Here is a 16,820-nt window from a genome sequence, read left to right on the forward strand (position 1 = left end):
TGTGTGTGTGTGTGGCTGTGTGTGTGTGGCTGTGTGTGTGTGACTGTGTGTGTGTGGCTGTGTGTGTGTGGCTGTGTGTGTGTGACTGTGTGTGTGTGGCTGTGTGTGTGTGGCTGTGTGTGACGCTGTGTGTGTGTGACTGTGACTGTGTGTGTGTGTGTGTGTGGCTGTGTGTGTGTGGCTGTGTGTGTGTGGCTGTGTGTGTGGCTGTGTGTGTGTGACTGTGTGTGTGTGGCTGTGTGTGTGTGGCTGTGTGTGTGTGGCTGTGTGTGTGTGACTGTGTGTGTGACTGTGTGTGTGTGACTGTGTGTGTGTGACTGTGTGTGTGTGGCTGTGTGTGTGTGACTGTGTGTGTGTGGCTGTGTGTGTGTGGCTGTGTGTGACGCTGTGTCGTGGTCGTCTCTCCCAGCGTGTCCAGATAAGGAGCCCGGCTTGCAGCCATGGACACCCGGGCACAACCAGGACCACCGCGTTACCATCGGTTACGGCAGGAAGGTCCTCCTGACATCATCAGCCACTGTGCACTCCATAGAGATACTCAACGGAGGTAATCTATCTTTCGGATCTGTTAGCTACCCGTCCATCTAGCCATCCATTTATCCAACCCCCATCCATCTCTCCATCCACCTCTCCCACCCCCCATTTCATCCACCCATCCATCCTAAATTGCGTGCCATGGTGCTGCATGTGTCTCACACGCTTTTAAATCCAAGCAGCCATGCCAAGCCTCAGGCCAGCCTCATATAACAGATATGTCAGATAGAGTTCCAGATGCAGATTTAGAGATGTGTGTGGGTTTCTGTGTGTGTTTCTCTGTGTGTGTGTGTGTGTGTGTGTGTGTGTGTGTGTGTGTGTGAAGCCCCTGACCAGGGTTATAAATGGTGTGTTTGATGTGAGGCGGATCCCTGCCAGGATAGTAGACACCATCACTAAAGATCCACCTCACCTCTCCTCCCCCCTCCTCACCCCCCACCTCCTCACCTCTCCTCCCCCCTCCTCACCCCCCCTCCTCACCCCCCACCTCCTCACCTCTCCTCCCCCCTCCTCAACCCCCACCTCCTCACCTCTCCTCCCCCCTCCTCACCCCCCACCTCCTCACCTATCCTCCCCCCTCCTCTCCTCCCCCCTCCTCATCCTCCACCTCCTCACCTCTCCTCCCACCTCCTCACCTCTCCTCTCCTCACCTCTCCTCCCACCTCCTCACCTCTCCTCCCCCCACCTCCTCACCTCTCCTCCCACCTCCTCAACTCTCCTCTCCTCCCACCTCTTCACCTCTCCTCCCACCTCCTCTCCTCCCCCCATCCCACCCCCCACCTCCTCACCTCTCCTCCCCCCACCTCCTCACCTATCCTCCCACCTCCTCTCCCTCCTAACTTTCCCTACCTTCCCTCTCCTTGCCTCATTTGCTCACTCCCCCCAAAAACCTCCTTTCCTCCCTCCGTCACTCTCCACCCCCCAACCCTCCCCCGTCCATAACCTACCCTCCCTCCTCTGTAGGTAAGCTGGTGATTGCTGACTCCAAGAGACCAATCCTGCTGCGCACCAAACACATCTTGATTGGTAACCGTGGAGAGCTGCACATAGGAAGTCCTGATTGCCCATACAACGGCAACCTCACCATCTCGTTATTCGGAAGGTACATCGAGAAGTGCTTTGTAAAGTGATGCAGTGAGGTCATTCACCATACAGTACTTACCTACCCACCACGGGCACATTTAACAAATCCCCTTGTGTTCCCTGCAGTCGTAACCTGCCAGCAGGATCAGCAGTTAGTGTAGCCTGGTTTATTCCCAAACCAGCCCCCTAACCGCTCAGCCATCTGACCCCACATATAGTGCTAACCTGCGCCTCCTCCTCAGGTCCGATGACATTGACACGGAGCACAGCTACTTCGGCCGTAAGTACCTGGGCGTGGGGACGGGAGGAACCCTGGAGATCCACGGGCAGAAGAAGCTCTCCTGGACCTTCCTCAACCAGACCCTCTGCCCTGGAGACACCAACCACACCACCTACCAGTTCCAGAGGGGATGGGGGAACCGAGGCATCATCCTCCACGTCATCGACCCCAACTCTGGGGAGGTGGTGCTCCAGGACCGGTAGGATGGAGGGGGGGATGAGGGGGGGCATACAGGGTAGTGGAGACGGGGAGGGAGGTCTAGGGTAGGGTGGAGGGGGGACATGCAGGGTAGGGTGGAGGGGGAGCGTGCAGGGTAGGGTGGAGGGGGAGCGTGCAGGGTAGGGTGGAGGGGGGACATGCAGGGTAGGGTGGAGGGGGAGCGTGCAGGGTAGGGTGGAGGAGGAGCGTGCAGGGTAGGGTGGAGGGGGAGCGTGCAGGGTAGGGTGGAGGGGGAGCGTGCAGGGTAGGGTGGAGGGGGAGCGTGCAGGGTAGGGTGGAGGAGGAGCGTGCAGGGTAGGGTGGAGGGGGAGCGTGCAGGGTAGGGTGGAGGGGGAGCGTGCAGGGTAGGGTGGAGGGGGAGCGTGCAGGGTAGGGTGGAGGGGGAGCGTGCAGGGTAGGGTGGAGGGGGAGCGTGCAGGGTAGGGTGGAGGGGGAGCGTGCAGGGTAGGGTGGAGGAGGAGCGTGCAGGGTAGGGTGGAGGAGGAGCGTGCAGGGTAGGGTGGAGGGGGAGCGTGCAGGGTAGGGTGGAGGGGGAGCGTGCAGGGTAGGGTGGAGGGGGAGCGTGCAGGGTAGGGTGGAGGGGGAGCGTGCAGGGTAGGGTGGAGGGGGAGCGTGCAGGGTAGGGTGGAGGGGGAGCGTGCAGGGCTGATCTGCAGGATTTGGTTCTGACTGTGTCTCGTTGGATTCCCTGGAGATGGTAGCGTGGTGGGGGTGGTGGGGGTGTGACTGACAGGAGGTTGCTCCCTCTTCCAGATTTACAAGGACCGTCCCAGAGTTCAACACTTCCCTAGTTGAATAATGATCATCATAAAAGAGGTTTAATTGCCGGTTAAGAAAATATTTTAGATGATGGCGGATGCAAAGCGCAAACAGCAATCAAAAACACAGTTAAAAGCAGTTCAGCCAAATAAACATTCCAAGCTTCAGAGCAGGGCAATTTTCCAATATCTTATTGACTAATGTGTTTACTATTTGTTTGGTAAGCACTTCCTCACATAATCAATCCTGCCGGCCAGACTGTCTCTTAATCTTGGCTTTGGCACTCATTAACTATTTTATGTAAGCAGCTCTTTACACAGAGCTCTGTTGTATAGTACTGTCCTGTCCTGCGTCAAACAGTAGACATTCCATTCTGTCTCTCGCTTCTCACACGTTACCTCTCCTTCTGTTCTGCCATTCCCTCTACCATATCTCTGCCCCCTACTCCTCTCATCCCTCCCATCCCTCATCCCTCTCTCCTCCCCCAGGTTTGACACGTACCGCAGTAAGGATGAGAGTCGGCGCTTGGTCCAGTGTGTGGAGGGTGTGGAGTCGGGGAAGATCCTGGCCCTGGTGGTGAACGATGAGGGCTCCAACAACCTGGAGGACACGGCCAAGAAGACCCTGAGCAGGCTGGGCAGCCAGCAGCTCCACCGGCTGGGCTTCCGGTACGCTGACCCCTGACCCTTGACCCCTGACTCCAAGCCTGACCCTATGCCCAAACTCAACCATACTAATACTACTTCCACAGCTGGGCTTCCAACATGTTCCTCTCCAACCTCCCCTACCCTACCCACACTTCTCGTCATTATGACCAACACTCACACCCCCATCCCTCCCCACCCCATCCTGATCCTCTCGGAGCCCCCCCCCCTCACCCCGCTGGGTCAGGGGCTAGAGGCTAGGGGCTAGAGGCTGGGTCAGGGGCTAGAGGCTAGGGGCTAGAGGCTGGGTCAGGGGCTAGAGGCTGGGTCACGGTTCACCCTTCCGTGTCACAACAGAAGTTAAGGAGTTTTAAGTAGGCCAAGCTTTCACGCTTGTAGGGGCTCTTATTGTGATGTGTCAAATCTGGAGTCTCCCAGGCAGTATAAAGCCCTGTGAACAGACTGGCTGACTGCTCCCATCCTGCCCCCCTCCCTCCACTCTGCCCCGGGCCAAGGCCAGAGAGAGGCTCTGCCTGCCAGGGGTGCAATCCTGTCCCCTAATCCTCCACACTGTTTCTACTAGAGAACAGCACAACAGGGGGGGAGGAGAGGGGAAGAGAGGAGAGGGGAAGAGAGGCAATGAGAGGGGAAGAGAGGAGAGGATAAGAGATCGCAAAGTAGTGTAGAGTAACATTACATGTTGACGATAAAGTGGTGACAGATACACACTTCTCTCTCTCTCTCTCTCTCACCCTCTCTCTCCCTCTCTCTCTCCGCTGGTCTCATCTTGCAGTTGAAACTCTCCATAATGACTTGAGCAGCGTGGAGTTTAGAGGCAGCTAATCCTGTTCTGTGTGTTGAAGAGGTTCTGTATCTCTGGCAGCAGACAGTGCTGCTGGGGGAACAGCAGGGCAGGGCAGGAAACCCTGCCAGCGAACTGGGTGTTACAGTATCTGTGTGTGTGTGTGTGTGCATGTTCGAGTGTGTGCATGTGTGCATGTTTGAGCGTGTGTGTGCATGTTCAAGTGTGTGTGTGTGTGCATGTTAGAGTGTGTGTGTGTGTGCATGTTCAAGTGTGTGTGTGTGTGCATGTTAGAGTGTGTGTGTGCATGTTAGAGTGTGTGTGTGTGTGTGTGTGTGTGCATTTTTGCATGTGTGATGCAGCCCAGGCTCTGATGTGGCGAGGCGAGCTAAAGGCTCAGGGTTCCAGCTGCAGGGCAGAGCTGTGTCCGCTCCCTCCTCCCCAGCCCCTGGAGGCAGAGAGGAGGGGTGAGTCCCCAGCCCCTGGAGGCAGAGAGGAGGGGTGAGTCCCCAGCCCCTGGAGGCAGAGAGGAGGGGTGAGTCCCCAGCCCCTGGAGGCAGAGAGGAGGGGTGAGTCCCCAGCCCCTGGAGGCAGAGAGGAGGGGTGAGTCCCCAGCCCCTGGAGGCAGAGAGGAGGGGTGAGTCCCCAGCCCCTGGAGGCAGAGAGGAGGGGTGAGTCCCCAGCCCCTGGAGGCAGAGAGGAGGGGTGAGTCCCCAGCCCCTGGAGGCAGAGAGGAGGGGTGAGTCCCCAGCCCCTGGAGGCAGAGAGGAGGGGTGAGTCCCCAGCCCCTGGAGGCAGAGAGGCAGGGTGACTCCCCAGCCCCTGGAGGCAGAGAGGAGGGGTGAGTCCCCAGCCCCTGGAGGCAGAGAGGAGGGGTGAGTCCCCAGCCCCTGGAGGCAGAGAGGAGGGGTGAGTCCCCAGCCCCTGGAGGCAGAGAGGAGGGGTGAGTCCCCAGCCCCTGGAGGCAGAGAGGAGGGGTGAGTCCCCAGCCCCTGGAGGCAGAGAGGCAGGGTGACTCCCCAGCCCCTGGAGGCAGAGAGGAGGGGTGAGTCCCCAGCCCCTGGAGGCAGAGAGGAGGGGTGAGTCCCCAGCCCCTGGAGGCAGAGAGTCAGGGTGAGTCCCCAGCCCCTAGAGGCAGAGAGGAGGGGTGAGTCCCCAGCCCCTGGAGGCAGAGAGGCAGGGTGACTCCCCAGCCCCTAGAGGCAGAGAGGAGGGGTGAGTCCCCAGCCCCTGGAGGCAGAGAGGATGGGTGAGTCCCCAGCCTCTGGAGGCAGAGAGGCAGGGTGACTCCCCAGCCCCTAGAGGCAGAGAAGAGGGGTGAGTCCCCAGCCCGCAGAGAGACAGGGAGCTGTCCACATCTCTCACACACCACACACCACATCTCACACACACCACACATCTCACACACACACCACACATCTCACACACACACCACACATCTCACACACACACCACACATCTCACACACACACCACACATCTCACAACTCACGGAGGGAGGGTGAGATGGAGGGGGAAGGGGGGTGTTGAGGGGAGGGGAGGATAACTAGTAACTAATGTCTCTAGTCGCCTCTTGTCCTTACTGGTGGCCGGCTGCAGACTCATTGGAGCTGGATGGTGTTATTTGCGGTGTGCCAGGGAGCATTTTAATAGGCAAGAATTTTTTTAACAGGAAGATTCTGCAATCCATCCAGATGAAAGTAATTTACATATGTTTACCAAAGCTGTGGTGGTGATGAGGGGATGAGCGGAGGGGGGATACATACTTTCTCTCTCCCTTCCCTTCCTCTGTTTCCTTCCCTCCTTTTCTCTCTCTTGCTGTGTATGTTTCTTTCCATCTGTCTCTCTCTTTCCCTCTCCCTCATCCCTCCCCCCTCCCCCCTCTCATCCCTCCCCCCTCTCATCCCTCCCGCCTCCCCCATCTCATCCCTCCCCCCTCTGGGATCCAGAGGCAGCAGATATGTGATGGTGTGCTGGATGGGACTTGTGTCCCTGGCTGTCCATCTCAGTGTCGTCCACATAGACAATCTCCTTAACCAGCTCTTCTCTGTCATGATGTCACCGCGAGAATGTCACACGGTTTCTCTTGAGACCTGATGAAGCACACACACTCACAAACACAGACACACACACACAAATTCATACACACACACACACACACACACACACTATCTCTCTGGCTTCCCTGACGTTTGTGTCAGAGTGTCCTCCCAGCAGTGAGGCATGATGGGATAGAAACTGTGATTACCCAGCTTCCCCTCTGGGTGTTCAGACAGCCCTTCACTCCTTATGTCAACACCATTACCAGTCCTGTGTTAATGTGTGTGTGTGTGTGAGTCTCATGGAGACGTAGGTCCCTTTTTTCAGTCCATCCATTTTTCACCCATTTCTTCCTTTCACTTTCCCATGGCTTCGGTTCACCCATTCCCTCCATCTTTTTCAATCCCTCCATTTCACTGTCTGTCATGGACCTCCCGCTTTCCTCTCTCTCTCTCTTTTGGTCTCTCTCATCTCTTCTCCCTCCTCTCTTTCTCAGCTTCACTCCATCCTACTTTCCTGACTCGCCCAACACTGGTTCTTTCTCCTCCATTTTCAACCTATCCATCTCTCTCTCTCTCTCTCTCTCTCTCTCTCTCTCTCTCTCTCTCTCTCTCTCTCTCTCTCTCTCTCTCTCTCTCTCTCTCTCTCTGTCCCTGTATGTCTCTCTCTCTCTCACTCTCTCTCTGTTTCTCTCTCCTAATGTAATCTCTCTTGCTCGTTTGTTTCCTGTCACTGCCTTCCCTTCTCTGACCTCTCCCCCCCCCTCTCCCCTCTCTCCTCTCCCCCCCTCTCTCCTCCCCCCCCCTCTCCCCTCTCTCCTCTCCCCCCCCTCCCCTCTCCCCCCCTCCCCTCTCCCCCCCCCCTCTCCCCTCTCTCCTCTCCCCCCCCCTCCCCTCCCCTCCCCTCCCCTCTCTCCTCTCCCCCCCCTCCCCTCTCCCCCCCCTCTCCCTCTCTCCTCTCCCCTCCCCTCTCTCTCCTCAGCCATGTGTGGAGTTTCATAGTGGTGAAAGGTGACCCGTCCTCTGCTGTGGAGGACCATGCCATCTATCAAGGTAGGTACACCTCTCCTCTCATCTCTCTTATTTTCTCCTTTTCTCCTCTCCTCTAATCTCCTCTCTTCTGACCGTGCGTGTGTGTGCGTGTGTGTGTGACTCCAGGGACCAAGGCATCCTCAGAGGCCCGGAGCTCTCACATCTTCCAATCAGGATACGGAGAACACTTCACCATCACCACCACCAGCCAATGGGTGCAAGGTAACTGACATCAGTATTTAAACATGGTTACAAGCAGGTTAGCGGCATCAGATTAGCACTCTAAATGCGCACACACACACACACACACACACACACACACACAGAAACACTCCCACCTTTCCTGTGGGCAGCAGAGAGGATATAATAGACTTCAATTACTTTGCTACAAACATCTTCTGACAGTCTGAATGAGAAAAGAGTCAGGCCTTCATGTACATCAGAGACTGGTGTAAGCAGCCTGACTGCTGGGGTATTAAGGTGTGGATAATAGTGGCATGATTTTCAAGGTCTCGTTGATGAGATTGAGTGTGTGTGTGTGTGTCCCAGAGGCGGAGTGGACTGAGTGGTTTGACAGAGATGATGAGAGAGGATCTGGAGACTGGGAGAAGCTAACAGACCTGCAGAAAGCTCATCCTGACCTGCTCTGCAGTAGCCCACTGGACATGCAGGTAATACACACACACACACAAACACACACAGACTCACACACAGGCACACACTCACACTGAGGCACACAAACACATACACACAACCATGCACACAAATATACACACAAACGTGCACTCACACACACACACATACCCCCCCCCCCCCCTCTCTCTTTTTTCTCTCTCGGTTCTTGCCACGACTAGAAGAAGGATGTTCCACAGGAAACTGCTAGTTTGATCTATTTTCATATTTATGGTGTGTAATTAGGGCCATTCATGGCTCTGCTGGACACATCAGCACTCTGGCAACACACACTGTCTAAGCTGCAGCTGTGAAGCTCATACAGGGGAAACCACACACACACACAAACTGGAACAGCATTAAAAGCTCTCGATATTGCCTTTGACGTTGCTGTTAAATTCGCAAGCACCTTGTTGAACCTCTTTGAAGGTTCAGGTTGATGTTGATCTTAAGTACTTCAGACAAGTGAAGTAAAATACAACATGAATAACATGTCAAACAATTAATCTTCCCTCCCTCCTTCCTTCCTTCCCTCCCTCTCCTCCTCTCTCCTGCCCTCCCTTCCTTCCTCTCTCCTCCTCTCTCCTGCCCTCCTTTCATCTCTCCTTCCCTCCCTCTCTCCTCTCTCCTGCCGTCCTTTCCTCTCTCCTTCCCCTACTCTCTCCTCCTCTCTCCTGCCCTCCTTTCCTCTCTCTTTCCCTCCCTCTCTCCTCCTCTCTCCTGCCCTCTCTTTCCTTTTCCCCCCTCATTTCTCCCCCCTTCATTCTTCTTCTCTCTCCCTCCATCTCAAATGTTCTCCCTCTCTCACTCCGTCCCACCTTCCCCCTCCCTCTCCTCTCTCCTTCTCTCCTCTTTTCTCCTCTCTCCTCTCTTCTCCTCCTCCCTCCTTCTCTCCTCTCTCCCATCTCTCCCTCCTTCTCTCTTCCCTCCTTCTCTCCTCTCTCTCCTCTTTTCTCCTCTCTTCTCCTCTCTCCTCCTCCCTCCTTCTCTCCTCTCTCCCCATCTCTCCCTCCTTCTCTCTTCCCTCCTTCTCTCCTCTCTCCCCATCTCTCCCTCCTTCTCTCTTCCCTCCTTCTCTCCTCTCTCTCCTCTCTCTCCTCCTCTCCTCTCTCCCTGTCTGTCCCCTCCTCAGGCAGAGACCCATGATGGGGTCCCTGCTAACCAGACGGGGAGGTGTTCCAAAGGAACGACAAAGACTCTGGCTTCGTCTGCCTCAACAAGGACCAGGCTCACGGCCTCTGTCGCAACTACAGGGTCCGCTTTCTCTGCGGCAAACTTGGTGCGTGTGTGTTTTTTTCTGTATGCTCGAGTTTGTGTGTTTGCCTGAGCTCTAGAATGTTTGTGTGTTTGCCTGAGCTCTAGAATGTTTGTGTGTTTGCCTGAGCTCTAGAATGTTTGTGTGTGTGTGGGGGTGAACCACGTATGTCTGGAATGTTAGCTGCTATTGTCATGGAGCAGAGAAGCATGGCAACACTGAGGCTGAACATGCAAAGCTTCAATTAGGAGGGTTCTGAGAGGGCAGGAGGGAGAACAGAACTGGAAACTTGGGAGTCTCTCTCTGTTTGGGCTTGCCTGTATGTGTGTGAGAGTATGTGTGTGTGCTTGGGCTTGCATTTGTGTTTTTGAGTGTGCATCTTTGTGAGTGTGTGCGTGAGTGTGTGTGTGTGCCTGGGCATGTCTGCAGGTTAAGATTATGGGTATTACATTTCTCTATCTACAACAACATGTTCTCCTATCACACACACACACACACACCGAGGATTCAGGGTGATGGCCTGATAATGAGCTGAATGTTCTCGTAAAGAATGTATATGAACTCTACTGTGTCAGTACTTGTGTGTGTGCAGAGATAACCAGCATCAGTAGAGTCACGTTAGAGTCCGCCAAGCCAGACGTGCATGTCATTACAACCTCAAAGTTATGTCATGGATTCGAATGGCTTCAGACATCACTAGTCAAACCAAGAGTCTACAGCCCATGATCTGAAGATGCCTGATCGTCTGACATGTCTGCTAGTGAGATCACAGGGGAAACTAGTGTTATACGCTCCAAACATTCTTTTAGGGCTGAGCACATTGTTCTTGCATGAACGCACACACACACACATGCCTCCCCCACTCCCCCCACACACACCCTGGTTGTGGAATTGCTGTTGCTGTAGAAGCTGTGTGATTAAGGTGGTTGGAGAATCGTGCGCAGAGGGATCAGAGCACGCAGACACGCTCATCTATCTCTTTCATTCTCCCTCTCTCTTTTATTTTCTTTCTATTTCAATCTTTCATTTTCTCACTCTCTCTCTGTCTCTCTCCTTTATTTTCTCTCTCTCTCTCTTTCTCTCACGAACACAGCTGTCATTAATCAGTGCCAACAGTGATTCATGAGGTGAAAGGCTAACAAAATCAGTTCCGATGAAGCAGCCATGGCATCGCCCGATGTTCCACACCTAGCCTGCCTGTCTGTCTGCCTGTCTGCCTGTCTGTCTGCCTGCCTGCCTGCCTGCCTGCCTGCCTGTCTGCCTGTCTGTCTCTCTGTCTGCCTGTCTGTCTGTCTGTCTGCCTGTCTGTCTGTCTGCCTGTCATGGCTATGGTTGTGTATCTTACCGTGTGTGTTCCCTCCCGTCTCCCGCGCAGTGCGTCCCCACGCCTCCCTCTCCATCGACACGCGTTCCAACGGCACGGTGCTGCAGCTAGCTGAGCGAGCCGAAGGCTGGCTGCCAGGAGACAGGGTGGTGGTGGCCAGCACAGACTACTCCATGAACCAGGCTGAAGAGTTCACCCTGCTGCCCTGCCCTTCATGCTCGCCCACGCAGGTCAAAGTTCAAGGTGAGTCACGTTTTTGCCCCTTTTTGTCTGTTACCATGGTGACCGGCTTGGTTTCGTGTCACAAGCCATCCCACCGAAATGCCAGTCCGGTCGGAGCTGGCTGGGAGACAATGTTGCCTTGACAACAAGGTCAGAAGTGTTTGTGCGTGTGTTTGCGTGCATGTGTTTGTGTGTGTGCTTGGTCCAGGCAGGAACAGTAGTTAAAGCATGATGATCCATAGAAGGGAATACAGCTGTCATACTGAGCTACGGACGCAGGGAGGAATGTGTGATGGAGGATGGATGTGTGATGGAGGATGGATGGGGTGAGAGAAGGAGAGGAGTGAAGATGGAAAACAAGCCTGGGAACTATAGTTGTCCTTGGCCACATCTCTGTTTTTCTCTGACCTGCTAAAAGCAAAAGTAACGCTGTCCTTAAGTCTGGAATGACCCTCAGAGAGAGCGAAAGAGAGAGAAAGGGGGAGAGAAGGGGGAGAGAGAGAGAGAGAGAGAGAGGGAGAGAGGGAGAGAGGGAGGGAGGGAGAGAGGGAGGGAGAGAGGGAGGGAGAGAGAGATACAATCTGTGTGTGTATGTGGTTAAGTATCTGTACTTCCCCACCAAGTGAACAAATTGCGTACTGTGTAAAATGGATTATAAATAGTATTGATAGTTTCACTTCCCTGCTTTTATTTCTCCTGCCATATCTATTTGTAGAGTAGAGGCACAATTGAACTCAGTTCTTGGTTTGGAAGAAGGCGAATAGTAGGCTCCAGAGGCCTTCAGAAGCCTGGGAATATATTGATGGACTGCCCCATGGGTCGAGAGCCTAACTGGGATATAACATGACTCCCCGCACGCCCCAGCAGCTAACGTTACTTACCTCAGGGGATCCTCCTGCAGGAGGGTTAGTTGGCTGAACAGACTCCAGGTGGGAGGAAGGAGAGGTGGAGGAGGGGGGAGGAGAGGTAGAGGAATAAGGAGGAGAGGAGGGGTGAGGTTCTTCCTGAGTTTGAGAAGTGAACAAATGGGTTTGATTCTGAGGTTGGTTAATCACAGCACACACACGCACGTGCACACACACACACACACACACACACACATACAAACACAGTCACGCACATTCAGACACCTGTGCTGTCGTAATGAAAGAGCAAGTCTGTGTGAGTGAAAACGACGTGTGCAACCACAGGATGGCTGTCATCCCCCTCCCTCCCTCACTCCCTCACTCCCTCACTCCCTCCCTCCATCCCTCACTCCCTCACTCCCTCACTCCCTCACTCCCTCACTCCCTCCCTCCATCCCTCACTCCCTCACTCCCTCACTCACTCCTTCACTCCCTCACTCCCTCACTCACTCTCTCACTCCCTCACTCCCTCACTCCCTCCATCCCTCCATCCCTCCATCCCTCACTCCCTCACTCCCTCACTCCCTCCATCCCTCCATCCCTCCATCCCTCCATCCCTCCATCCCTCACTCCCTCCATCCCTCACTCCCTCACTCCCTCACTCCCTCACTCCCTCCATCCCTCCATCCCTCCATCCCTCACTCCCTCACTCCCTCACTCCCTCACTCCCTCACTCCCTCACTCCCTCCATCCCTCCATCCCTCCCTACCTCCTCCCTCTCTCCCTCCCTCACCATGATTAAACTAGTAAAGCTGCAGAGCTGGGGGTTTACACCTGTGAGTGTGTGTGTGTGTGTGTGTGTGTGTGTGTGTGTGTGTGCGTGCGTGTCTTTGCACGCAGCCTAACCACAAATCCTCTCGAGGAGGAGTACACTGTATGCTGCTTTAATGCAGCCTTTCAGTTTTTCATCTTAGTACATAATTCATGTTCCCGCTTTTTTCTCCTCTTTCTTCTTCTCCTCTTTCTTCTTCTCCTCTTTCTTCTTCTCTCCTCGTACTGTCTGCTTTTCTCTTTATGTATTCTTTAAAAAAAAAATATTATGTTGCTCAAACACAGACACGCACACAAAAACACATACAGAAACACACACACCAAAACACAAACACGCACACCCAAACAACACACGCAAACAAACATACTCTGATTATGTTCTGTTGTGGTTTGGTTCTCAGTGGGGAGCTCGTATCCACTCAGTGTTTCCTTGTGTGTGTTGTGTAAACAGCAGCCAGGGTGGCTGTTGTTTATGTGGGAGTGTGTAAATACTTCAGAGTGTTGGTACAGATATCAAGTACCTCTACGCCTTCTGTCTCTGTCAAGAGGCTGGCATCACTGACATGGTCCTGCTCAGGTGTGTGTGTGCCTGTGTGTGTGTGTGTGCCTGTGTGTGTGTGCCTGTGTGTGTGTGCCTGTGTGTGTGTGTGTGCCTGTGTGTGTGTGCCTGTGTGTGTGTGTGTGCCTGTGTGTGTGTGCCTGTGTGTGTGTGTGTGCCTGTGTGTGTGTGCCTGTGTGTGTGTGCCTGTGTGTGTGTGTGTGCCTGTGTGTGTGTGTGTGCCTGTGTGTGTGTGTGTGCCTGTGTGTGTGTGTGTGCCTGTGTGTGTGTGCCTGTGTGTGTGTGTGTGCCTGTGTGTGTGTGCCTGTGTGTGTGTGCCTGTGTGTGTGTGCCTGTGTGTGTGTGCCTGTGTGTGTGTGTGTGCCTGTGTGTGTGTGCCTGTGTGTGTGTGCCTGTGTGTGTGTGCCTGTGTGTGTGTGCCTGTGTGTGTGTGCCTGTGTGTGTGTGCCTGTGTGTGTGTGCCTGTGTGTGTGTGCCTGTGTGTGTGTGCCTGTGTGTGTGTGCCTGTGTGTGTGTGCCTGTGTGTGTGTGCCTGTGTGTGTGTGCCTGTGTGTGTGTGCCTGTGTGTGTGTGCCTGTGTGTGTGTGCCTGTGTGTGTGTGCCTGTGTGTGTGTGCCTGTGTGTGTGTGCCTGTGTGTGTGTGCGGGTCTGTGTATGGGTAAGTGGACGTGTGTGTTTGTTTAGACTGAGTCTAAGCCAGTGGAAAGTGTATCTGGCTCTCTGAGAGTGGAAGGGTAGGACTGTGTGTTCCTTTCAGAGAGAGAGGTCATTCACTGTGACACACACACACACACACAGGGGTGCTGTGGGGCTAGGTTGTCCACGTTTGCTGACCTTAACCTCAATGTCCTGAAAGACGAATGGTCCTGTCTGTGTTGTGCAGCATTCAGCCCTCTAGCCCCAGGGGCTTTCTACAAGTTAGGGGTAATTCCTAAACGACATGTCCTTTCACGACTGCAGATTCCAACTTCTATTCTGAGAACAGAGACACAACTCTCGGTAACGGATTACAAGTCGAATATTTATTTAGAGCTTGCGTCATGTCAACCAGTCGGAATGAGTCCAGGGGCCTGTTCCATACCGCAAGTTCACCCAATCCGCCAGGCTTAAGTCAGGGAAAGGAACTGACTGGTCTGTCGTATTCTGCTTGTTCTGGTTCTTGTTCTGGTCCTAGGTCTAGCCCTGGTACTGGTCCTAGGTCTAGCCTGGTTCTGGTCCTGGTGGAATGTTAAGGGCACAACTAGGAGGGATGTTTGTGTCTGGATTCTTGGAGCCCTGTAGTGACAGAGAGAGAGAGACAGAGAGAGAGACAGAGAGAGAGACAGAGAGAGAGACAGAGAGAGAGACAGAGAGACAGAGACAGAGAGAGAGACAGAGAGACAGAGACAGAGACAGAGAGACACAGAGACACACAGAGACACAAAGAGAGACAAAGAGAGACAAAGAGAGAAAAAGAGAGGTCCACCCTGGTCTGGTTAATGAAGACATTTCTCCCCCAGTTGACCTCTGACCTACTCAGCAGAAGCCACCAAGGTCGTCTCCGGCCTGTCTCCGTGTATTTAAGCAGTTCTGACAGGGCTGACGACAGCATGGGGACTGACTGCTGATGCCGTACGCAGCATGGCCAAGGTGCTCAATAAGCATGACTCACCCTCCACACACATCACACAGGCACGCTCTCTCTCTCTCTCTCTCACACACACACACACACACACAGCGCAATTAGACCATTTTCAATCCAGTAGCATTTGCGTGGTGCATTGTGTCAGGGATGAAATCAGCCCACAAGCCTCTCGTATCCTCTCACCAGATCCTGGCTTTCTCGCCTGTCTGCCACCTGCCTGCTGGCTGCCTGCTGGCTGCCTGCTGGCTGCCTGCTGGCTGCCTGCTGGCTGCCTGCTTGCTGCCTGCTGGCTGCCTGCTGGCTGCCTGCTGGCTGCCTGCTGGCTGCCTGCTGGCTGCCTGCTGGCTGCCTGCTTGCTGCCTGCTGGCTGCCTGTGTGCTGCCTGTCTCCACCACGGGAGGTCAGATCAAAAGATGGTTCCCCCTAGAATGGTTTCTCTACTGCCTCATTCTCCTGTAAATGGATCGTTAACAGCTTCTGAAACACAGTGTACTGAATCTCCAAGTAGGAGAAGAGAGGAGAGTTTCTCAGGGTGTGCAGGGAGAGAGGCTGAGGGAGGAGAGGAGGAGGAGGAGAGGTGGGGGAGAGAGGTAGAGTAAGCAGGAGAGGTGAAGAAAGATGGGGGGAGTTAGAGGAGGGAGGAGAGGAGTGGAGCAGTACAGAGGAGAGGGGGAGTAAGGAGGAGAGGTGGAGCGACATAAGAGGTGACCTAAGCTGAAGTGTGGGATGCCAGCTGGCTGAGTTCTGCTGCACGTGGGTCTCCGTTAATCACGTTGAAGATGTGTTAAGATGTTAGTTGTCAGAGTGGAGGCGTGTGGGCGGAGGAGGCCTGTCCTGTTCTCTCTGCTCTCCCGTTATTTCACATTCTCTTTTTCTTCTCAGTCTTGTGACAACTAGTCAGGGAGAGTAGGCTCCCTGAGCTTACTGATCTGGGAAAGGGGCGTGTGTGTGTGCGCGTGTGTGTGCAGGGGCATGTGTGCGTGTGTATGAGTCCAGATGGCTGCAGTTTCTCTCGACCAGAGACCACATATGCAATAAAGGACTGTTTTATCCTTCAGGAGAGAACGTGTGTGTGTGTGTGTGTGGGAGTAGTGATGGAGAGTGTGAGGAGGTTCTCTCCCTGGTGCCATCAGGTGACCTGCATCACTCTCCATGTGATGGCTCTCTCTGGGTCACCTAGTGTACCCCACACACACACACACAACCTGACACACACATGCTCACCCACACGCAACCTGACACACACACACGCCCACACACGCTTTCCCAAACACAAACACACACACACACACAACCTGACACACACATGCTCACCCACATGCAACCTGACACACACACGCTTTCCCACACACACATACACGCACACATGCTCACGCACACACAACCTGACACACACACACACACGTACACACCGAGCGTAATGTTGTGCCCTGTGGACAAACACTTTCAATTTACTGTCTCCATCTATTGGAGTAGGAGACTGAATCACTGAAGCTATTTCCTCCAACAATTTATGGGAAGAAGGACTATAAAGAACAAGCCATGTATGAGTGTGGTGAAGGGTACAAGCAATTGAATGTGTGTGTGTGTGTGAGCACACGAGTGTGTGTGTGTGTGTGACGGAGGAGAGCTGCAGGACACACTCACAGTCCTCTGGGCAGGGTCCTGCTGCTTAGGTTGTGTGTGTGTGTGTCTGTGAAAAAGCACGAATACTTGTGAACAACTTATTGAACCATATGGGTATTGGCAGGCTAGTGTTAACTGTGATAATTGTACCTGCATTTGTGCATTATTCAAATGGACTGCATTTATTTTACATAGCGTGTTTTTTCAAATGTATGTTTGTGTGTGTGTGTGTGTGTGTGTGTGTGTGTATGTGTGTATGTGTGTGTGCTTGCAGGTAAAGCTGAGTTCCTGCATATGGGGGAGGAGGTGGATGGTGTGGATATGAGGGCTGAGGTGGGGCTCCTGACGAGGAACATCCTGATGCGAGGAGAGATGGAGGCTGGCTGCTATGGCAACGAAGCCTGCAAGTTCTTCTCCTTCGACACATTTGGGGGCCACTTAAAGGTACGTCAGGCTGCACAAGATGAACAC

At 54.0% G+C, this 16,820-nt stretch overlaps 1 protein-coding gene across 1 annotated transcript in view; it reads left to right on the forward strand.

Annotated features, from left to right (window-relative positions):
• The window catches only part of cemip (cell migration inducing hyaluronidase 1), a 56,902-nt gene that overhangs the window by 30,868 nt on the left and 9,214 nt on the right, over window positions 1-16,820 (forward strand). The window contains 11 exon segments of the mRNA XM_062471754.1: window positions 410-547; window positions 1,498-1,636; window positions 1,860-2,096; window positions 3,364-3,543; window positions 7,342-7,412; window positions 7,518-7,613; window positions 7,941-8,062; window positions 9,196-9,226; window positions 9,229-9,342; window positions 10,694-10,885; window positions 16,624-16,793. Coding sequence (XP_062327738.1) covers window positions 410-547; window positions 1,498-1,636; window positions 1,860-2,096; window positions 3,364-3,543; window positions 7,342-7,412; window positions 7,518-7,613; window positions 7,941-8,062; window positions 9,196-9,226; window positions 9,229-9,342; window positions 10,694-10,885; window positions 16,624-16,793 — 1,490 coding nt within the window.

The sequence above is a fragment of the Osmerus eperlanus genome, chromosome 10 (genome assembly GCF_963692335.1).
Source record: "Osmerus eperlanus chromosome 10, fOsmEpe2.1, whole genome shotgun sequence".
NCBI classification, from domain to species: domain Eukaryota; kingdom Metazoa; phylum Chordata; class Actinopteri; order Osmeriformes; family Osmeridae; genus Osmerus; species Osmerus eperlanus.